Genomic DNA, 23,699 nt, shown 5'->3' with positions numbered 1-23,699 from the left:
AAGTAACCTATTTTGTTAGAGTCTCCTGGGATTAGGTTAGGTTAGGAGCATAAGTACTAAGACTGAGATTGAGGCAGTGACTGGATAGGGTTTTGGGGCTGTCACATAAAAGAGAGGCAATGAGTGTTGAATGAACAAGAGGAATAAAAAATGCATATTTGGATACCAAATTGATGGATTGTCTTGAAACTCGTGATACGCTCATCCATCTCTCTTTATAAAAAGGATTTATTTATTCATTTGAATGAGAGAGAGAAAGAGTGAGAGTTGGGAAAGGGCCAGAGGGAAAGGTAGAATCTCCAACAGACTCCCGGCTGAGGGTGAGCCGGACACAGGTCTCAACCTCACAGCCACTGAGACCATGACCTGAGCTGAAATCAAGAGCAAGATGCTTAACTGACTGAGCCACCCGGGTGCCCTCAGCAATCTCTTTTCCTCCTTCTATAAACCCTGCTTCCCTTCCCTTTCATTTGGACCACATAAATGAGTTTGGGGCAATGAAAAAGGGACAGAAGGGACCGTGAGATTATGTCCTCATTATGTCTTCATGACGTGCCTTGTTCTGGTATGGCCTCCTTGGGCCTTGGTTTCCAGTTCTCCAGGAATCAGTGATCTCTGGTGGGCTACATGTTTGAGTGGTGGACTGATGGAGCCTTGATGAGGACAAGGCCTGGTAACCTCCAGCTGATGGACCTCAAGGATATCTCATGATCAGATATTTGAACCTGGCTTTGGCTCTTCTGAAGGCCACAGGATAGTCAGGAGAGGGGCAAGTGTTGGTTCCTGTGACAAAGATATTCTCCTTGACCAACCTCTACTTAGGCTCTTCTGAATTCTCTTCTCAATGAGGCTCTGACATTCAGACTTCCATGTTACTGTCTGCGTTGTAGCAAGAATCCCAAAGTCAGTTTGACCAGAACTACCCTCTGTATCTGATCACTGGTGATATCTGATCAGGTCCCTCATTCCTCAACACCCCCTACCTGACAGCTGATAATCCCAGTGGGCCTTCAGCAAGAATCCTGTTAGGTTTAGCCAGAACCTCTCTTACCCTTCTATGTCTTCTCTTAGTAACTTCCCATCCCCGAGCCCCCACCTGTTCCTTGACTATTAATTCCCACTTTTCTTTGTTCTACCTGGATCTCAGCCCCCCCTCACTAGAAGCTCCTATGGTAGTGGTCCCTATGCCTAGCACAATAGGGCTTGAGAATTGAGTCTGCCTTATCATTCCTCAGCAAGTGTCTTGAATAATTTTTTCTTCAATGCCTACAAATTAGACATGAGTGATGACATGACACCCTGTGTAATGAACTTGACACCATGTCATTTCCATGACGTCCACTCAAGCCCGAGGAGCAAACATCTAACCCTGATGTTCTCCAACGTTGAATCATGTGGCCTGTAAGAAGCCGTCCCTTACACAATAGGCCTACCTCTTGTTTATGAAACTCTCCTGCGTGATGTATTTCTTTCTGATGTATTTTAAATAATAAAATAGCCAAATGGTAAAAAGGGTGCTTTCATGTAAACATTATCACTATCACCCATGCCATTTTTTGCTGAATTAGAGAGTCATTATTTTGACAAATATCCCAGTTATCCTGTAGAGAGCTGTCTCTGATTCGCCCTCCCACAGTGGGACTTGGGATGACAACGTTTTTGCTGCTGCTGATGGCTCTTACCTACACAGCAGTAAACATGTGTGGGCCCTGTACCAAGAGAGAGACACAAAAACACACGCACACACCAGCGCGAGACTGGGCGCCCCCTGCACAATTTCCTAGTCCCTAGGTTTCCATTGTAGCCCAAGACCTTGCATTTTTAACAAATGGTGCTGCTGCTGGTTTGAGGAGCACTGAATTAGAACTACCTTCACTATGAGTACACAGACCCCGCAGATCAGGTGTTGATTTTTCATTAGTCAGTGTGAACCTGGGTCCTCCAGAAGGTCTGAAAGTGTAAGGGCCTACTTAGCCAGATCAACTCCACGTCAGTGAAACAGCCATTTTGTTGTTTGTGCAGTAAAACTTACACTGACCCTGTCCCCCCGCCACCCTAGAGGAGTTTACTTAGAAGCAAGTCTGGGAAACCAGCAAAATATGGTCGACCAGTACCTGATAACAGAGCCCAAACACAAGGTCGGGTCAGGTCAGGGGGAGATAACAGAGCCCAGAATACAGGGACAAGTCAGGCTAGGTGGAGACATCCAATCCATAAAGCGCACAGACTATCTCCGGAATCACCAAAGAATGTAAACCCTGCCTTTTGGGCGCGAAACTTGGGCGTCAATTCTGACCAGAGTGATAGGTTCGTTCAAACAGCTACTACAAGGTAAACTGTAATTTAATTACCCACCTAACATGACTAATGCAACTCTCTGTGTGTTACAATCGCATTGGCCAGGCTTAACCACATGGCCTTTGCTCTATAAAAGCTAGTCTGTGAGCCTGCGGGTGGTGGCCCTCTCCACAAGAGACTCCCCGCTGGTAGGTTTCATCTTCAGTGCTGGCGCCAAATAAAGCTTAGTTGACCTTCGCTTTGTATCTGTCTTGCTGATACAAAGAGTTATAAATACCTTTACCTTCCTCTTGGGCAATACAGGGAACTTGGAATAGTCATCACTTTGTCCCATTTTGAGTACAAAATTTTGATCACGGACCATTTTGATCACCATCCCGGAACCCATGGTGGAGCACTCACGGGCACCCACGCACAAATTTGTCTCCCGTCAGAGTCCCCTAAGGGCGACTGGGAGTGGCTCCAGACAGAGCAGTCTGGGGATGGCCAGTGAAGAGGATAAAGCTGCGGGACCCCCCAACATCGGAGAACCAGCAGGAACCAGGGAGAAGCAGGAAACCTGCGCACGCACCGCCCCTCCGCGGTATCTTCTCCCACCTAACACCGCCCCCACCCGGGCGCAGCTTCCAAGCACCGCCCACTCCCACCGTCCCCAACACAGCCACCCCAGCACTACCAGTCGGCTCCGCGCAGCCCCTCGCGCCCCCCACATCCCGCACCACAACCCAGCCCCGGCCCCTCGCGCACCCCTCCCAGGTCCGCGTTCCCGGGACCACCTCCTATCAACCCGCCCGCACCACCACCCAGCGCCCCCGCCCAGGACACTCCCCCAGGCGCATCGGTACCCAGCGCCGCCGTCCCAGCACCACCTCCTAGAACTGTACCCCCCGACCACCATCCATCACGGCCCTCTCGGACCGCGCTCCCAGCACAACTACTTAGCCCCGACTCCCCCAGAACCGCTCACTCAGCACCTCCACCACCACCGCACCACCACCCGGCATCGCCCTCCCAGCACCGCCTCCCGGGACCGCCTCCAGTCCCCCCACTCAGCACCGTTCCCTAGTACCCCAACCTTGCACCGCCCACCGGCGCGGCCGTGGGCGGGACGGGAAACGCGGTCGCAGGACACTGAACCCGGAGTCGCCTGGCGCGGGGCCAATAACAGGCCGGGAGCGCGGCGCCGCTTGGGGCCGGAACTTCCTGCGTTCCTGGCCAGCCATTCCCGGCCCGGGCCGGGGGTCGCGCACCCGCGTTACCCGGCCTCTCCTGAGCTAGGGGGCGAGACCGGGAGGCTGAGCCCCTGCTGCGCCCGGCACCCCAGAGACGCGGGTCCGCCAGGCCCGCCCGCGCCTCGCGTCGCACGCCGGCATCAGCTGGAAGTCCCAGGGCCCGCCGTGCCCCGGGACAGGCGAAGCTAACCGGTCTCCACCGACTCCGCTGCGAGCCCCGGCACGGATGGCGGCACGGGGGGCTGACCCGACTCCGGCGGCTCCGCTGCGAGACTGGGCAGCGATGGTGGTGGCGGCGGCGCTCAGGGTCCCGACACAGGTGAGTGCACAGGTAGCCGCCGCCACCCCCACACCTTTGTCTGTCTCTCTCCTCTACCATTTCTCCTCGGCTTTTGAGTCTGGGGAAGCTAGAGGGAAGCTACGCCCAGCCTGGGGTGCTGGATCCAGGCCGGAGGTGGTACCTCCAGAGCGCTTCGCATTTCCGAAATCTAGTGGCAGGAGGCGAGGAGGGGTGTCCTAGACACAGGCACCGGCGTGCGCATAAGCTTGGCTGAGAGATTGAGCTGAGTGTTTGGAGAGCAGGTGGGAGACGGTGAGGCCCCGAAAGGCGGGCTGAAGAGCTGTTCTGAGGGTGTTGGGAGCCATAGACGGTTTCGAGTAGAAGAGGGAGGTGATCTGACTTGGGTCTTGACGGGCTCCCTGTGGACGCAGAGTGGAAAAAGGACTTGGGGATAGGGTGGAGACAGGGAGGGCAAGGAGCGCGTTATTGGAGTAGCTCAGTTGAGTAGTGCAGGTGGCTGGAGGCAGAAGTGATTGGATTGTGGATCCCTCTTTTAAGTCAGGCCGACCAGATTTTCGGAGGTGGAAAGTGAAAAAGAGAAGGGATGGTTTTTGGCTGCAGCAGCTGGAAGGATGGATGCGCCATCAACTGAGATGGGGAAGTTGGTTCTAGAAGGAATTTTCAATATAAGAACAGAAGTGAGGTTTTGGCCCTGCTGAGCTCTGATGTCCCAGAGACCCCTGAATGGAGTGGAGTGGACAGCTAGACACTGGATCTGGTGTGTGAGGGTGGTATAGTTCAGGTCAGGAGAGGCCTAGTATACAAAGGGACAAAGGCCAGACCATATATAAAAATAGAATTCTTAAACCACAACCTGCAGGGACCTGCCCAGGAAACCAACCTCTTTCTCTACAACAAAGAACCCAGGACTCTAGCCCGCTTAAATTACACTGGCAGGAAGCCAGATTGCTATCTCTAGTGACAATCCAGAAACAGTACTTTCTGTAACAATCCACCCCACACGACTAGGGCTGGATTAATAACTGCCAGCTTCTCTAATTTTTGTTCCTACTTCCAGTCTGGGACCAAGGAGAGAAAACCAAACAGGCACGCCTAACCAGTCACATAGGATACCCCGCATCTAGCTAGCCTGCCTACAGCCTCTCCTGGCCAGCAGGCCCCCAGTCAGGGCACATCTGAGGCCTTCGCTTTTCCACTAAAAGCTTTCCCACTCCTCTGCCTGCCTTTGAGTTTGCCAAAACATGAGCGGCCGGGATGCTCTCCCTTCCTATCACAAGCTCAGTATCAATAGCTTTTGCTCTTCTTACTTGGTTAGTCTTTCCACAGTTAAAATATCTAAAATGTGGTATCTGGTGCATGGACAAGAGTGTGGTTGTGTGTCCAGTTCTAGAGGGTGAACCTTCAGGTCATGGTGGCAGTGGTGTTAGAGGGAAAGAGGAAGGCGGGGCCTCTGATCAGAGAACGGGGTCTCTCACTGGGACACCATGGTTGGTTTGTTGGGCGTCATGGAGACAGACATGGAGGAGTAGTTGTCCGGGTGAGGGGGGCAGGCAAAGGGGTCTAGCAGGTGGTGTAGCTATGGGAGGGATGGGTAGGCTTAGTAGTAATGAAGGTAGTATTACAGCGAGCCCTAAGCTGGTGCTTGTTCACCACTTTGCATTCTCAGCAGGCCCTGTGGTGCCCCTTGATGGGGCCCAGGGGTTTGCATTTGGGTTGGGAGATTAACTCAGTGACAAATGGGGTCAGCTGGGAGTGGGTGACCCTGAGGGTAGGGATCAGAGAATCCATGTGCAGCATAGAAGAGGGAGAGGCCCGAGGGTATCTGGTGTCTGTGGTTCTGCGTGGCTCAGGCTGAAGCTAGGAAAATGCTGGGCGAGGAGCCCTTCAAATCATGGGCAGGTGTTGCTCTTGGCAGTGGGAGCCATCCAAGGGTCTGGATGGGATCATGGTTGTGTTTGCTAAGAACGTTCTGGTTGTCGTATGCAGAGTGATGACATGTGAGGGTCTATAGCGAGGCTGTGATGTGGGCTGGGATGGGGAGAGGGTACAGTGACAATGGGGATGCAATAGTGAGGTCCAGAGTCTGAGGAAGGTGCAGTCCAAGAAGTGATATGCATATAAGGAGTGAGTGTGAGCTGTTGGCCCCAGGACCTTGGTACTGGCCACTAAGGGAGGAGATTGAGTCCATGTTTGTATATGGGAAGGATAATGTTGGTGACATGGGAGGGGCCCATAGAGGAGGGCGTTGGGCCCTGGTGTCTCTCTGCCCCCCTGCCCGTTGATGCTGTGGACTGACACAGAGGTCAGGTGAGGCATAGAAAAGAGCAAACAGCGGTGGAGCCAGGGCCTGGGATCTCCTGTGAGTTGGGTAGCTGGGGAGGAAGGGGAGCAGGGGACAGACGGGAGTGCCTGAGGAGAGAAGCTGATCCTGGAATGAACTGTCCCCCTTATGGCAGGGCTGTGTGACCTTTGAGGACGTGACCATTGACTTCTCCCAGGAGGAGTGGGGGCTCCTTGATGAGGCTCAGAGGCTTCTGTACTGCGATGTGATGCTGGAGAACTTTGCCCTTATAGCCTCGCTGGGTAAGGCCTTCACCCCCACTGGGTGTCCTGAGCTCGTTTCCGCCTGTCCCCTTTTCTTTCACTTGGCCAGCCCTACTGGCACCGCTTCTTTCCCCACTCTCCCAAGATATGCGCTGCACGTTCTGGGCCCAGGCGGAGCGCAGTGTCCCAGCCCCTTCAGGAGCTGCGCCAGTACCTGCTGCCACAAAGCATTGTGGGGTGGGGCTGGGAATGAGGAGTGCTGTTGGTGGCCCAGTGGATCCCGGAGGGCTCGGCCACTCCCTGCCTGGGTGATCACATCCTTTAGCTAACGTTTCCTGGGGCCTGACTGCCACTACGCTGATGCGGTTCCCGCTTGCCATGACCACTGGGATGTTCTTGCCGTACCTCTTGTGTGTTCCTATTGTACTCTTTCACTTTCTTCCCTGTGGTCATCAGGTGGGTCACCTGGCCAGGTGCTGGCCACTTACCTGCCCTGTCTTTCTTCAGGTCTGACGTCTTTCAGGTCTCATGTAATTGCCCAGCCGCAGATGGGGGCAGAGCCGTGGGTGCCTGACAGGGTGGATATGACGTCAGTCATGGCAAGAGGGGCGTACAGTGGACTTGTCTCTGGTGAGTGGGGGATGCGGGGGCAGGTGATGTCACTGCTGTCTTCAAATCCTACCTGCAGTGTTTCCTCAGGCTCATCATGGTTTTGGTGCCAAGCCATTGTCCACATCTCTCTTCTACCTTTCCTTTCCTGCTCTTGATGCACAGCCCATTTGTTTCTCCTCTGATTTGTGTCCCCTGGCTCACTCTTTACACAGCTCCCTCTGAGACTGTCTCCAGCGTGGAGCTACACTTACTATGTCATGATAGGTGCGTATTCCCTTTCATAGTTTGTAAACATGAGCTGCTCAATTGTAGTCAGACTTTACTGGGCCTTGACCCACCATTCTGCCGGGGACTCGTGTGCTAACAGCGGCCAAGGCCCTGCCACAAAGCCTTTAGAGAGGAGGGAGTTGGAGACCCCACCTTCCAGCCCAAGACTATCCTTGTGTCCTTAGGCCTGGCAAGGCCTCCCCCGGTTCGTAACCCTGCCAGGCACGGTACTGCGGCAGACCATTCCTTACCCCGTCAGGGTCCCCCTCCTGCCAGCAGTCCCAAGGACTCATGCCAGGGTCAGGCATGATTTGTCATGGGCTGCTTCCATCCCTTAGGGATACTGGGAGCTTGACCAGCATTTCTCTGCTTTCAGGTTTTGGCTGTGGAGTGGAGGGTGAGCGTAGTGTGTCTGCAGAAGGAGTGTCACAGGACAGGAAGCTCAAGGAGGCTCTGTGCAACCAGAAAAACTACTCCCGTGACACACGTGGCCTGCCCTTGAAAGACGTTTCGCACCTGATTGAACACCTGGCAACACATCCCAGGCAGAAACCAGATGCGTGTGAGGCTACTGGGAGAGGGTCGGAGTCCAGTACAAACCTTCAGCAGCAGCAGAACATAGACAAGCCTGGCAGAAGGGTTGAGGACAGGGCCTCCCTTGTGAAGACCTGCAGAGATGACACATCAAAGGAGCCTCTCACAGTCAGGGCGGATGGGAAGGACTTCGCGGGCGGTAGGGCCACATCCGGCTTTCTCCAGCGCCAGGTCGTTCACAGAGTGGAGGAGCCTCCCCAGAGCACTGGCCCACAAAGTCATAACAAGTGCAGTGAATTTGGGAACGCTTTCCCTGACAAGCCCGCACCTGTTTGGCACCAGAAAACCCACACCGGGGAAAGGCCTTTTGAGTGCAACAAATGTGGGATATTCTTTAGCCACGCCTCCGGTCTCTCTCAGCACCAGAGAGATCACAATAGAGGAAAGCCTTATGAGTGCTCCGAATGTGGGAAGTTCTTCAGCCAACACTGTAGTCTCATGAGACATCAGAGAGTTCACACTGGGGAAAGCCCTTATGTGTGCAGCGAATGTGGGAAGTTCTTTAGCCGAAGCTCCAACCTCATTCAGCATAAGAGGGTGCACACTGGAGAGAAGCCTTATGAGTGCAGTGAATGTGGGAAGTCCTTCAGCCAGCGCTCCAATCTCATTCATCATAAGCGGGTCCATACAGGCAGAAGCGCGCATGAGTGCAGAGAGTGTGGGAAGTCTTTCAACTGCAACTCCAGCCTCATTAAGCACTGGAGGGTTCACACTGGAGAAAGACCTTATAAGTGCAATGAATGTGGGAAAGTCTTCAGCCACATCGCCAGTCTCATCCAACATCGTATCATCCACACTGGTGAACGGCCTTACGGGTGCAGAGAATGTGGGAAAGCCTTCAGCCGGAGCTCTGACCTCATGAAGCATCAGAGAGTCCACACTGGGGAGCGGCCTTATGAGTGCAGCGAATGTGGGAAATTGTTTAGCCAGAGCTCCAGCCTCCATAGCCATCGGAGACTTCACACTGGGGAACGGCCTTATCAGTGCCCCGAATGTGGGAAATTCTTTAACCAAAGCTCCAGCCTCAATAACCATCGGAGGCTTCACACCAGTGAGCGGCCTTATGAGTGCCTCGAGTGTGGGAAAACCTTCAGGCAGAGGTCTAATCTGAGGCAACACCAGAAGGTTCACAAACCAGACAGGCCATATAAGTGCGGTGAATGTGGAAAAGCCTTCAGCCAGAGGCCTACCCTCGTCCGGCACCAGAAAATTCACACGAGAGGAAGGAGTGCAGAGAGTGTGCACCCTCCTCCAGCACAACGATGTGCACAGGTGATAAGCTCTGAGAACAGTCTTGATGAGGGGGCCATCAGCCAGAGGGTGAACCTTGTTCATCCCATTGTCCACAATGGGCAGAGTCCCTGTGAATGCTAGTTCTTCTGGAAGCTTTCTGGAACAAAGTAGCATTTTTCTCACCATGGACTCTACCAGAGCCTTGCCACTGCGAGTGTTTGAGGTAGAAGCCATGGAGCTCTGGCAGGTCTCCAAGAATATGTGTCAGGCAGTCCTTATGTTCGGACCTCTTCCTTTTCTGAGAGGGAATCCTGAGTAGCCTGAGGCCAAGGAAGATGTCATTCCTTCCCTCTGTGACCAGTGTAGCTATGAACAAGACCTATCTTTGACTGTGAAGACCTGAGCTGGGTTCTGCTGGCGGCTTGCAGAGAAGGTTTCCCTTCTTTCAAAGACATGGCTGATCTCATATGATGCTCATGATAGATTTATCCAGACTCCACATTACCCATCCCAACAAGCACCTACTTTACATTGCCTTAATGATCAAGCCACCTATAATCAGATGTGTTTTGATCACTGTGAAGTGGGTTGAAAACACAGTTAAGGTCTACCAAACGAAAAGGGTTTCTAAATGTATTGCCTTGGAGAAAGAGCAGGATGGTGGAGAATAGCTCTCGGTCCAGATTTGGCCTCCATTGTGTTGCTACTCAAGGTCTCCTGGGAAAGATGGTAGGACTTTATGGGCCAAATGTTGGGATCTGAGTGGCGTGAATTTTTGTGAGCCAGGGATAACCCTGAGGACGGGGCAGTTATGACAACCTCCTCTGCATCTGGGAGCGGCATGAATAGGGCCCCATGTTTCCACAGGATGCCTCACGTTCCCTAGCACTGTTAAGTAGACACTGTTTACCTGACACTTGCCAAGGAGCCATGTGTCTTGAAGTTTAGCCTCTGGTAGACAGGTGTCCTAACTGTCGGATATACTGGCCCAGTGAGACTATAATTTGTATGGAAACACTGGACGTGAGAGTAGAATAGATGAGTCTGTAGCAAGCTAGAGGGAATGTACCTGTTCTAAAAGTACATCCACAAATGTTCCTTTGAATATGACTGTGCAGGATTCAGGCTTTGCAGAAATTCTCAGGACCTCCAGACCTCTGTTCTATGACTTAGGTCACTGACAGAGCAAATATCTAAAGATTTTGTGGGTAATAAGGCTCCCTGCACTTTTCGTGCCACAGCTGTTGCTGCTTTGGCGGGAGAATGGGGCTGGGAGAAGGCAGATCCTGTACTCCAGGGGTGTAGCATTTGTCACATAGCCATTTTTGCTGCCAAGGCATGAGAGAGATTCAATGTAGGATTGCCAAATCCTCTAATTTCTGACATGAACGAGAGATCAGATTTTTATGTGCAACAATTTCTTTAAATCTTTGTTGAGATACAGTTGTCATGCAACAGTCATCCATATTTTATCTGCACTGTTTAAGAAGTTGTTCAGTATGTATACACTCAGGGAACCAACACAGAACCGGGACAACGGACCTATCAGTCACCCACAAAGCTACCTCATGCCCTTTACTATCCCTCCTTGCCTTCCCAGTAAACCATTGATTTCCTTATTTTTCGTCTGTTTTCTTTCACTACGTAATTATATGGAGAATTATCCATGCTGTATGTATGAACAGGTCATTCTTTTTGCTGTTGCGTAGTGCTCTCGAGTGAATCCACAATTTTTTATGCTTTATTTTTTAAATTAAAAAATTTCTAGTAAAATACACATAACATAAAATTTACCATCCAGACCATCTCTAAGTACATAGTTCAGGAGTATTAAGTACATTCATATTGTACAGCCATCACCACCATTCACATCCCGAGCTCTTTTCATCTTGCAAAACCAAAGGTCTGTAGCCATTAAACAATAACTCCAAAGTCTCTCCCTACTGCCAAGCCCCTGGAAACTGCCGTTCTACTCTCTGTCTCTCTGAACTTGATTACCCCAGGTACCTCCTATGAAGAGAGTCATCTAGTATTTGTCTTTTTGTGGCTGGTTTATTTCACTTAGCATAATGTCCTCAAGGTTCATCCGTGTTTTATGCCATTGTCAGAATTTCTGACGATGTATTTCTGTGCCATATTTTGCTTATTCCCTCATCTGTCGATGGTTATTTGGTTTACTTCTACCTTTTAGCTGTTGTGAACCATGCAGCTGTGAACATGGGCGTACAAATATCTCTTTGAGATCTTGCTTTCTATTGTTGTTTTATTTAAGATTGTATTTATTTGACAGAGAGCAAGCAGGAGACAGAGAGCAGGAGTAGGGTGAGGGGCAAAGGGAGAACCCGACTTCCTGCTGAGCAGGGAGTCCAGTGTGGGTCTCCGTCCTGGGATTCTGGGATCATGACCTGAGCTGAAGGCAGACAGTTAACCAACTGAGCCACCCAGGCACCCCCTCACTTTATAGATATATCTGGAAGTGGAATTACTGGCTCATATGGTAATTATATTTTTAATTTTTTGAGGAACCTCCATACTGTTTCCCACAGTTGCTCTATCATTTTATATTCCTACCAATGGTATACATGGGTTCAAATTTTTCCACATCCTCAGAAATGCTTGTTTTATTTTTTTAAAAAATTGTTTTAAATGCTTGAATAGTATCTGGCTTGATAGATATAGTTTCCTTCTGTCCTAGCTTATTGAGTGTTTTTATCATGAAAGGATGTTGGATTTTTCAAATGCTTTCTTTGAGTCAGTTCATAGGGTCCTGGGGTTTTTCCTTCCATTAATGTGTATTACACCGATTTTCATATGTTGAAACCTCCTTGCATTCCAAGAATAAACATGGTATATAATCCTTTCAGTATGCTGCTGAATTCTGTTTACTAGTATTTTGTTTGCTAGTATTTTGTTAGAGATATTTGTACCACTGTTCATAAGTAATATTAGTCTGTACTTTCCTTGTGTATCATTTTCCGGCTTTGGTATCAGGGCAAATGAATTAGGAATTATTCTCTCCTCTTCCAAGATTTTGGAAAATCCTAACAAACATTAGGGCTATTTCTTTAATGTGTATAATTCCCCAGTAAAGTCACTGGGTCCAGAGCTTTGTTGTGGGGAGGTTTTTGGTTTTTATTCATTATACTTACTAATTATAAGTTTATTCAGATATTCTCTTCATGGTTCAGTATTGACAGGATTTGTGTTTCTAAGGATTGTCTATTTCATCTAGGTTCCATTGTGTGTGTGTGTGTATGATTGTTCGTAGTACTCTCATAATCCTTTTTATTTCTGTAAAATTGGTAGTAATGTCTCCACTTACATTTCTGATTCTAGTAATTTGAGTCTTCTCTCTTCTTTTAGTCACTCTAGCTAAAGATTGGTCAATTTTGTTAGTCTTTATGAAGAACCATCTTTTGGATTTGTTTTTCTCTATTTTTCTATTCTCTATTTTTTTAAAAAGATTTTATTTATTTATTTGACAGACAGATCACAAGTAGGCAGAGAGGCAGGCAGAGAGAGAGAGAGGAGGGAGCAGGCTCCCTGCTCAGCAGAGAGCCCAATGTGGGGCTCGATCCCAGGACCCTGGGATCATGACCTGAGCCGAAGGCAGAGGCTTTAACCCACTGAGCCACCCAGGTGCCCCTCTATTCTCTACTTTTAAAATCTCTCGTTTAGTATTTCTTAACTTTGTCTACTCTTGGTTTAGTTCTTTTTCTAGTTCTCTAAGTTGCAAAGTAAGGTTGTTGATTTGAGATCTTTTTTAGTATAAGCCTTCTTCCTTCCCTCCCTCCCTCCCTCCCTTCCTGTGCACGTGCCCATATGGGCAGGAGGTGGAGGGGAGGAAGAGAGGAAAAGAATCTTAAGCAGACTGTGCATGGAGCGTAAAGCTTGACCTGGGGCTTGATCTCACAATCCTGAGATCATGACCTGAGCCAAAATCAACAGTTGGACACTTAAACGACTGAACCACCAGATGCCCTGTGTTTTTGTATTCTTTCATCTTGGGTGTTTTCTAATATTCCAAGTGATTTCTCCTTTGTTCCATTGATTGTTTAAGCATGCATTATTTAATTTCCACAGATATGTGAATTTTCCAATTTGCCTTTTGTCAGTTTCTAACTTCATCCTTTTGAGATTACATAGTTTGTATAATATCTTTTGAAACCTATTAAGCTTTAATTTGTGACCTAATGTGGTCTATCATGGAAATGTCCCATATTGCACTTGAGAACAATGTTTTCTCTTGATGGTGGCTAGAGTATTGTGTACATTTCTGTTAGATCTGATTGGTTTATTGTGGTGTTCAAGACCTTTATTTTCTTAAGGACTCTTTTCCATTATTGAGAGCAGGATATTTAAGTCTCCAACTACGGTAAAATTGTTTTTTCCTGTCAGTTTTTGAGTTTTATATTTTCTTGGTCTGTTAATAGTTTTATAAATGTTTATCGTTGTTATACCTTTTGCCATATAAAACCCTTTATTAGGATAGAAATATGTCCAAATTTATGTTGTAGACTTACTTGTATGGAATGTTTTTCCATCCTTTCACTTTCCACCTACTTGTTTCTTTGGCTGTAAAGTTAGTCTCTGTAGACAGTATATAGTTAGATAACTTTTTGAACAGCCATTGTGTCAGTCTGTGTCTTTTGATTGGAGAGTTTAATCTATTTACATTGACATAATTATGATGAGGGATTTACTTCTGTGATTTTGCTATTTGTTTTCTCTGTGGCTTTTTTGTCCTCCATTTCCTAGATTACTGTCTTTTGTTTTTTTTATTTTTGTAATGTGAAGTGTTTTAATTCCCTTCTCATTTCCTTCTGTATATATTCTATCGCTGTTTTCTTTGTGGTAACCATGGAGATTATCTTGAATATTCAAAAATTATTGACACTCTGGGGTGCCTGGGTGGGTCAATGGGTTAAAGCCTCTGCCTTCAGCTCCGGTCATAGTCCCAGGGTCCTGGAGTAGAGCTCTCTCACGTCAGGCTCTCTGCTCAGCGGGGAGCCTGCTTCCCTTCTTCTCTCTCTGCCTGTCTCTCTGCCTACTTGTGATCTCTGTCAAATAAGTAAATAAAATCTTCAAAAAAGATTTTAAAAATTAATTTAATTCACTTTTTAAAACTAATGTAATAGGAAACAACTGTCCTTGCCCCTCCAAGCCTGAGCAAACGAGGGACAGGCGGCGGAAAGCTGGCCGCACCAGCAGATGCTCAGGCCACTAGAGGAACAGACAGCTCTGGGTGGGACACAGCTCTCAGAGGGAGCCCACTGCCACCGATGAGGTTCGCACGTCCATGCGACAAGCTCACTGGGGCCACTCTCAGCTCTTTCGTTCGCTGGGCAGAACACTACCTACTCTGGGGCACCAGAAGTCTGTCTGCCTTCAGCTCAGGTCATGATCATGGGGTCCCGTGATCGAGCCCCACATCAGGCTCCGTGCTCAGTGGGGAGCCTGCTTCTCCCTTTGCCTGCAGCTCTCCCTGCTTGTGCTCGTGCTGTCTCTCGCTCTCTCTGCCAAATAAATTTTTTAAATCTTGGGGGGAAAAAAACCTACCTATTCTCAGAAACAGGAGAAAAAGTTGGTCTGACTTAGGAAACTCTGCACTCCAAACACTTGTAAACATTTCTTTTGGAATGTTGTGCACATTTCAAACAAATCTACATGGATAGCAATACAACTAAATTCTAAATGACACTTGTGTTCGTTTCCTGGAGGTGCCATAAAAATCACAAACTTGGGAGCTTATGATCACAGATTCATGATCTCAGACGCCCAAAGTCAGGGGCTTTGCTTCCTCCAGAGGCTCTAGGACAGAATCCCTCCCTGCCTCTCCCAGCTTGTGGGGGTCCCAGTGTTCCTTGGCTGATAGTTTTGTAACTCCCCATCTCCACCTCAGTCTTCAAATGGCCTTCCCCTCCCCACTGTATATCTCCCATAAGGACATTTTGTCACAAGATTTAAGGCCTGCCTATATAATCCAAGATGATCTCCTCTTGAAATCCTTAACTTAATTACATCTACAAAGACCCTTTTCCCAAACAATGTTATACTCGCAGATTCTGAGGGTTCAGCTGTGGACATATCTTTTGTGGGAGAGGAGCACCATTGAACCTAACTTGTCACTCCAGAGAAAAGATGGTCAATATCCACCAAAAGAAATGTGCAAGAAAATACTGGCTTTATTCACAGTAGCCCCAGACTGAAACAACCCAAAGGTTCATCCACAATAAGTAGGGTCTCTGGGTGGCTCAGTTGGTTAAGCCTCTGCCTTCAGCTCAGGTCATGATCCTGGGGTCCTGGGATCGAGCCCCACATTGGGCTCCCTGCTTGGTAGGAAGGCTGCTTCTTCCTCTCCCTCTCTCCCTGCTTGTGTTCCCTCTCTTGCTGTGTCTCTCTCTGTCAAATAAATAAAATCTTAGAAAAGTGAAAAGAGCTCTCCCAAGCTCATTTTATAAAGCTAGCATTACCTTGATACTAAAATACACTATCTCATCAGAAAAGAAAATTATACTCCTAAGCATAGATGCAAAAAAATCCCCCAAAATATTAGCAGACTGAATCCTGCAGTTGGGTTTATGCTATGAATGCAAGGACGGTTTAACAAAGAAAATCGATAAATGTTATTCAATATATTAACAGATCAAAAGATGCAAAAAAAAAAAAAAGCATTCCAAAAAATTCAACATTAATTCATGATTAAAAACTTGTAACAATATGGAAATAGAAATGGAAAAGTACTTCATATACACTATAAGTGTTAAACCAAAAAAGGTAACTCGTAGAAAGTAGAATGTAAGATATAATGTATAGTAAGAGAAAAGGTAAGAAAATTAGAGGATAGGGTGCCTGGGTGGCTCAGTGGGTTAAGCCGCTGGCTTGGCTCTGGTGATCTGTGATCTGTGATCTGTGAATGGAGAAACAAAACTTTTCTTTCCTTTCATTGGGATGCAGGAGATGGTGGGAGAGAAGCCATGGGAGAAGGGACAGTGTAGCTGGTGTGTGTGTGTGTGTGTGTGTGTGTGTGTGTGTTTGCAGTGGGGGGAGAGGGTCCTGGGGTGGAGCCTCAGAGAAGAAACATGGGATGCAGGAGAGCACATCATTCCACATCCCTCCTCCAATGTCTGGTGAGGCGGAGGTGTTTGGGGACCCAGGAAGGAGAAGGATTTCTACCCAAGATGAGTAAAGCACTTGACAGAAGAAAGAGCTGGAAGTTCCTACTGAAGAAGTCAACATCTGGAGGTTTTCTGAACTCTTCAAAGAACTTCACAGCATTGAGGGCCTGGGTGGCTAGGCAGGTTGAGTGTCATCAGACTCTTGGATTCAGCTCAAGTCATGATCTCAGGGTCATGAGATCGAGCCCCAGGTGGGAGCCCATGCTCTGGAAAGAGTCTGCTTGAGATTCTCTCTCTCCCTCTCCCTTCCTCTCTGATCACCCTGGGCCTCTCTCTCTCAAATAAAGAAAGAAAATCTTTAAAAATAACTTTACAGCATTTCATGTGAGCAGAAAATACATCCAGACTTTAACTTCCTTTTTCTGCACCACAGAAAAGGAACAGGAACAGGAGAGGAACAGGAAAAGGGAGTAGGACACAGAGCGTTGGCCATTCTTTGAGAAGACGAATGCAGCTCTCTTCTGTGGTGCTGACAGTGTGCCTACACATGCCATCTCTCAGGGCTCTGTGCCCACCACAGCACTTGAGTGCCCAGGGCTGGATTGCTTTTTTCTCTCTGCATATACCCCTATTCCCTCCTCCCCCATTTAACTTGGCAAATCCCTCCACTTGATTCGTGATTCATTCGTTCCATAAATATTTCGTTAAAGTGCTGGCGATATGACAGGAAATCAGTGTCCTTGCATTCAAGAACACTATAATGACATCGTTATCATTTTGCTAGCATATACTGAGAATTTAGTGCATTCTTGGTGAAACTTGTATCGAACATGAGAAATCATAGAAGTCAGTGGACATTTGCTAGGAGATTAAATGAGAATTCTAGAATTAAAAAAAAACAAAACCCTCAATTTGGGCAAGATCGGAGGAGGAAGCACAAGGCTAAAATCCCCAGAAATGCTCCGGAACAGTGAGTGAGGAAAGAAGTCGGCTATTGCCACATCCCGGAAATAGCACTTAGCAAATGAGGACATTTCGTAAAGTGATTTCTTGTCCTAAATTTGCCTGACTCATCCTGCAAACTCCAGCTAATCCATTCACCTCCCTGTCACTCCGCTTCCCACATCTGTCATTAACGTAGTCTCAGCCTATGCGGTGGGTCTAGGTACAGTGCGAATGAAGTCCTGTACCTTAAAGGGCAGTGGATTACAAAGCGCCTTTATCAATGGGGAAGGAGAAAGGTTTTAAAAGTTCCTTCTAGGGGTGATGGTGTGGCTCAGTCGGTTGGGCAACTGATCCTTGATTTCAGGTCAGGTCATGATCTCAGGATCCTGAGACCAAGCCCGACCTCCAGCTCTGAGCTGGGTGTGGAGCCTGCTTAAGATTCTCTTTTACCCTCCCTCGGCCCCTCCCCTGCAAAGAAAAAAAAATTTTTTTAAGTTCTTCCTAAAAAAAAAAAAAAAAAAAAGTTCTTCCTCATTGGGCTGAGCTCCTCTGTCCTCCAGGTACCTACCTTCTTTCTTGAACTCCCCCTCCCTGGTTCTACCATTCCCAGGGAGGGGGGTGGGAGGATTTCTACCCCCAGCAGGGGTGCCTGGTGCTAGTGCCAGGGTCACTAGCCTTGTGCATGGTGCTTCCTTGGCAGACACTCTGCAGGGGAGAATCAACATGTCTCCTGCTTTCAAGGTGACAGCCAGGAGGCAGTGTCATGACCAGGGATCACAGACCAAGAGGTACCACCACCAAGCAAGAGGCAGGGAACTAGATTTTCTGCCTGAGGAGTGGCTGTTTGAATCCCATCTTAGAAGCACTTTGAATATGCAAGAACACTTCCTCAGTGTTTCACATTGGCCCTGACTCCACCACAACCCCGGGGGTCCCAAAGGTCTGGACTTGCATCCCAGGAGAGCCCCGAGGATGGTACTTGGCGTCCTTCTCCAGTGTCTACTCCCAGGTGGTGTGCCTGCTTCCAGCACAGCTCTGTTCACACACCAGGCTCTCTACAGTCGGGAATGAGCTAGATTTGCAGAGAATCTCGTCCTCGGGTGCATGTGAAAATCCTCAGAGGAGCCTTCAACACTCTGGCCTCCGGGTCATTAAAATTAGACTCCACAACACCTTTTGGGTCAGAGAGGCCAGGACACTGCAGCCTCACCACCTGCACACCCAATGCCAGATCACAATTTTGCTTTTGGCTCCTCCCAATATCACTTTTAGCCTCAAGACCTGTTTATTTACTGTGTCGTTGTGTATTTATTCATTCGGAAGACTGTTCTTACAGCTGTAGTGGGTCTTGGCATTGAGTAAGATCTGGGGTTGTTCAATAAGTAAGATGTGTTCCTTGTGCCGTGTGAACTAATGAAATATTTCTTCCTGTAGATAGATCTCACTGAGCAACCATCAAGACTAAACCTTTTATATCGAAGTAGAGGTTTTTGCAAATGCTGTAAATTACCTCCCACCCTTCCCCTATGTTGTAGCTAGCAATCTGAAGGACAGAGAAATTGGGTGACCATTTCACAGTTTATATGCATTCAAATCAGCCTTAGGAGACTCAAAACTCCTTATTCTTCACTGTTTGCCACACTGGATTAAACCTTGATTCACTCTGGATGACCCAGGCCCCCCAGGGCTGGACCCAGGCCTGGACGGAAGCCATCCCACACAGGGAACCCAAACCAGGGCAGCCAAGGGGAATTATTCCCTAGTGTTTTCCTTTTACCCACTTTCCACCCAGCCTGCTGTCCGTACCTGCTCCTGTGGTATGCACAACTTCCTCGGGGTCTGCTCCGGGTTGACACCATTCAAGGACTCTGCTGCTCCTGTCAATAAATTTGAGCAGTATTTTTTATTTGTTGATCCTTCAGCATCAACGTTTAATTTGAGAGTCACCTAAGAAATGATAACAACTAATGGCATTTCTCTAGTGCTTTAGAATTTACAAAGTGGTCTCACATACAGGATCCTAGGCAACCCACATCCGAGACACAAGGAGCCTAAAGCCTAGAGGGAAATTTTGTGGCTTGAGGGAAAGTTAAATCCGGAATTAGAATCTAAATCTTCAGACTTTTCTGTGACAAAACTTCCATGTTCCCGCAAGATGTTCTGTAAGAGAGAGAAGGTTTGGGAATGATGGCAGGGGATTGGCAAGGTGTGTGACAAGAGGCATGAGGAATTCTGTAGAAAAGGGGGAATCTTATAAGTTAGTAGACATTTTGTAGAAGAATGAATGAAAAGCTAAATACGGAGGAGGAAATAGGGCGACGTGTCTGTAAAATGATGGGAGGGAGCGATGAGATCATAAAAGAGAGAATGAGGACACAGTTCTCAAACACTCATCTACACTGACCAGGAATGGAAGCCAGGAGCTCTCTCTTGCTGTGTCTGGAACAGAGCGTAATGTTTGGAAGCAGGTAAGCTAGACCTCGGATGAATGCTGCCTTATCAACCACGTGCCATCAGGATACTCTCTTTTAAAAAAATTTTATTTATTTATTTATTTATTTATTTATTTGAGAGAGAGAGAGAGAGAGCATGTGAGTGGGGCAGAGGGAGAGAGAGAGAATCCTCAAGCAGACTGCCCGCTCAGTCCAAAGCCCGAGGAGGGGCCAATCCCAGGACCCTGAGATCATGAAGCCAAGATTCTGACACTTGGGAGTGCCTGGGTGGCCCAGTGGGTTAAAGCCTCTGCTTTCAGCTCAAGTCATGATCTCAGCATCCTGGGATCGAGACCCACATCGGGCTCTCTGCTCAGCAGGAAGCCTGCTTTTCCCCGCCTCTCTCTACCTACCTGTCTACCTACTTGTGATCTCTGTCAAATAAATAAATAAAATCCTTAAAAAAAAGAGAGAGAGAGAGTCTGACACTTAACCAGCTGAACCCCCCAGGCACCCCAAAGTCCGGTTCTTAGAAGCAATCTCTTATCCTAGTATCTTCAGTGAAGTTCTGCTTCCCTCGCTGAATTCAGACAGATAGACAGTGATGGTATGATGAGTGGTTCCGGAACAGCCTGAAGGACAGGAATCTGGACCAGGTACTCTGATTTGATTAGATTTAACCCTGTTCACGCCCCTGTTTCTGATGGTAGAGGAGATGGCAGTTGTCCGTGGGGGGCAGTGACACACCAGTGATTAAAGTTATTGCCTGCTGAAATGTAATGCCTGATGAGAAGCGCTGATTGCCAAGGGTCTTCATTTCAAAAGACATCTACTCCAAATAAACTTATCGCCAGCAGCTACTAGTAAAATAACCAGATAAGGAACTAGGCACCCCCACACCCATGAAGTTCTCCTTTCTGAAGACACTGGGTGATGGTGAAAACTGGCATTTTTGGGGGCACCTGGCATTTCTTGGTTTTGGCTGAAGCCATGATCTCAGTATCGAGAGATGGAGGCCTGTGTTGGGCACCCTGCTCAGTACAGAGTCTGCTGTAAGATTCTCTCCCACTGCCCCTCCCCCTGTGTATGCGCTCACTCTCTCTCTCATTCTCTAAAATAAATAAATACATCTTAAAAAGAAAACAACTGATGCTCCTTGCATGACCCTGCCTCAGTCTCCTGTGCCCTGATTCCCACTCTAATGCTTCAAATGAGCCAATATAGAGTGACCTCGTGAAACCTAATAAAGACCCTAGTAAGACCATAATAAAGGCAGAGCCCCAGGTCTATATTTTCTCTTTCTCTCTTTCTGTGACCTCACTCTGAGGCCCCGGCATGCCAAGACTTCTGAGTTATTAGTCTTGTTTTTCAAAATTCCCAGACAGTTTTCCACTAAGTGCATCCTGCAATCAAAGTAAGAGCAACAAGATCCAATCCAGCCACAATACGGGCCCTGCTGGGGCAAATGTCTGGGCCTCCTACAAATAATTCAGGCCTGGCAAAGGCCTGAGGTGTTCCTCGCTGAGAACATTACCTTCGGACAGGCTGGGACCAACACCACACCTGTAATCAACATACCTGTGCTGAAGCATCTCTGGGGTAAGGCTCTAGATGACCAACCACATCATTATCTGCGATAACTGTGATTTCTGCGGCCACAGCTCATTTTAGCAAAAATTTAAAAAGGAGTATAATGAGGTCTCTTGGTTGCTTCAAAGTACAGAAAGTAGATGAGCTCAGGGCTTCAAATTCTCAGCTCAAGGTCAAGGTAAGGGATAGACAGCTTTTATGGCTGTCCTAAAAGAAACCCTTATTTCCCTCCACCACCAAGTTGAGATTTCTGAAACCTGAACCCAAAGTCTAATTCTGGGATGGCTGGATTATGATACAGATCCAATCCCCAACTTCACATGGTCTCATGTTAAGGCAAAAGAATCTCAGAGGTTGGAAAACCCAGGGGTTATAAGAAAACAGCTGGTTGACTCAGGGATGTGTATAGGCTGTATTGGGGTTATATGAGAGGGAAAAGGAAGATACAGAATGTTCGTGAATAGTGTGGCGATTCCATTTAATCCTCAGGGGCTGGAATCCCGAAGAGTGGTCCCTGTGAGCAGAGGGTGGCTTGGCTGACGTTTTGGAGAGAACAGTGAGAAGCCATGCAATTATGGCATGTAGTTTGGGGTTCAAGTCTTGCAAAAATAGATAGCACTATCTTTTGAGGCAGTTGTTGGTAAGAACTTGTGTATTTTGAAAGGAACAGCATCAGAAACACTCCTAGCATAAAATGTACAGCTTGATTACTAGTCACTTTGTGGCTTTATATACATTTTCTTTTGAATGTTCATAGCAGATGAGCCAGGAGGCAAACCCATGCCTGAGCCCAGACTCGGAGATGTGAATATCACTGTCCTTCATCTCCTGAGATGGCATGAAAACAAATTTCCTTAAGGACGTACAAAAATATACTAGTAACTTAAAAACATAAATGACAAACACTAATCTTGGAACTATAATTTGCAAAGACAGGCTGAAAAAGAGGGAGGACACCTAAAAAGATATAAACCCCCAAGAAATCTTAGAAGTAACCTGAGAGGCACTGTTTCCACACCACAGACAATAAGGCATCAGACCCAAGCACCTTGACAACCAAGTCTCGTGAAAAGTGCTAGGGAATTCTTTTTAGATGACTTGAAAGGAGATTTCTAAATTCAATGAAAAGAATTGAGAAGGAGATAGTAATACTTTGAAAACAATCAGTAATAAAGAGGCACTAGGAGACTTCAACAGACTTTTCTCCAAAGAGGACAAACAGATTCCCAATAGACACATGAAACGATGTTCAACATCACATCGTCAGGGAAATGCAAATCAACAGTACAAGGAGAGATCACCTCACACCTGTCAGAATGGCTAAAATCAGCAACACAAGAAACAACAGTGTTGGCAAGGATGTGGCAAAAAAGGTGCCCTCTTACACTGTTGGTGGGAATGCAAACTGGTACAGTCACTTTGGGGAAAAAAGTATGGAGGGTCCTCAAAAAGTTAGAAATAGAATTAACCACATGATCCAGGAATCCCACTACTGCGTATTTAGCCATAGGACACAAAAACACTAATTTGAAAGGATACAGGCACTCCTTTGTTTACAGTAGCATTATTTACAAGAGCCAAGTTATGGAAGCAGCCCAAGTGTCCACAAACAGACGAACAGATAAAGAAGGTGTGGCACACACACACACACACACACACACACACACACACACTGGAATAGTATTCAGCCATAAAAAGAAGGAAACTTTGGGGCACCTGGGTGACTCAATCGATTAAGCTTCCAACTCTTGGTTTAAGCTCAAGGGTCCCGGTACCGAGCTCAGGGTTAGGCCCATGTTCAGTGTGGCGTCTGCTTGAGATTCTCTCTCTCTTTCTCTGCCCCTCCCGCTCATTCTCTCTCTCTCTCTCTCTCTCTCTCTCTCCATCTCTCTTTAAAGTAAATAAATAAAATCTTTTTAAAAAAGAATGAAATCTTACCACTTGCAATTATATGGATGGAATTGGAGTGTATTGTGCTTAGTAAAATAAGTTAGGCAGAGAGAGACAAATACCATGTGATTTCACTCATATGTGGAATTTAAGAAACAAAACAAGTGAACAAAAAAATAAAGAGACAAACCAAGAAACAGACTCTTTACTAGAGAGAACAAACTGATGGTTCCTGAAGGGAAGATGGGTGGGCAGCATATGCCATTACAGATTTCCAGAACCCAATAAATAGGAGACTTAGCCCAACACAAAATCATCCAGGGAAGAGAATTCATCCCACATAGCAGAACTTGGCATTCTCACAAGGGCCTGCACTTTAGTTAAGACTAGGAAAATTAATATCTGCATAGACACAGACAGTAGATTGCTTTTGAGCTGTGAAAACTGAATAAAAGGAAAGGTCACTTAACATGGAATTGGGAGGCCAGAAGGGGGAGCTCTCATACTGTATCACTCCTCACAGCACTTTGCAGAGCCAACAGGAAAAGACCTACTTTGCATTTTCCAACAGGAGGAAGCCTCCTTTACTACCCCAGGATGGGGAAGGAAGATTTCCTCCTTGCCCAGCAACAGCCCAGCCAAT

The 23,699-nt window shown here is 47.4% G+C and overlaps 1 protein-coding gene across 2 annotated transcripts; it reads left to right on the top strand.

The window, feature by feature from the left end:
* The first annotated feature begins 3,487 nt into the window (after positions 1 to 3,487).
* On the top strand, positions 3,488 to 10,700 carry LOC131818365 (zinc finger protein 792-like). 2 transcript variants are annotated; one of them, XM_059152772.1, is made up of 4 exons: positions 3,488 to 3,849; positions 6,288 to 6,414; positions 6,883 to 7,005; positions 7,631 to 10,700. In XM_059152772.1, exons 1-4 carry the CDS (start codon positions 3,757 to 3,759, stop codon positions 9,220 to 9,222), a joined length of 1,935 nt encoding a protein of 644 aa, XP_059008755.1. In that variant the 5' UTR covers positions 3,488 to 3,756; the 3' UTR covers positions 9,223 to 10,700. The 2 variants fall into 2 exon arrangements, with proteins under 2 accessions (XP_059008755.1, XP_059008756.1); XM_059152773.1 differs by lacking the exon at positions 3,488 to 3,849 and adding an exon at positions 7,200 to 7,251 and having other exon boundaries at positions 6,403 to 6,414.
* Positions 10,701 to 23,699: the final 12,999 nt, after the last annotated feature.

This window comes from Mustela lutreola, chromosome 16, assembly GCF_030435805.1.
Source record: "Mustela lutreola isolate mMusLut2 chromosome 16, mMusLut2.pri, whole genome shotgun sequence".
NCBI classification, from domain to species: domain Eukaryota; kingdom Metazoa; phylum Chordata; class Mammalia; order Carnivora; family Mustelidae; genus Mustela; species Mustela lutreola.
Note: the sequence above shows the minus strand (reverse complement) of the source record. Positions and strands in the feature narration are given on the sequence as shown.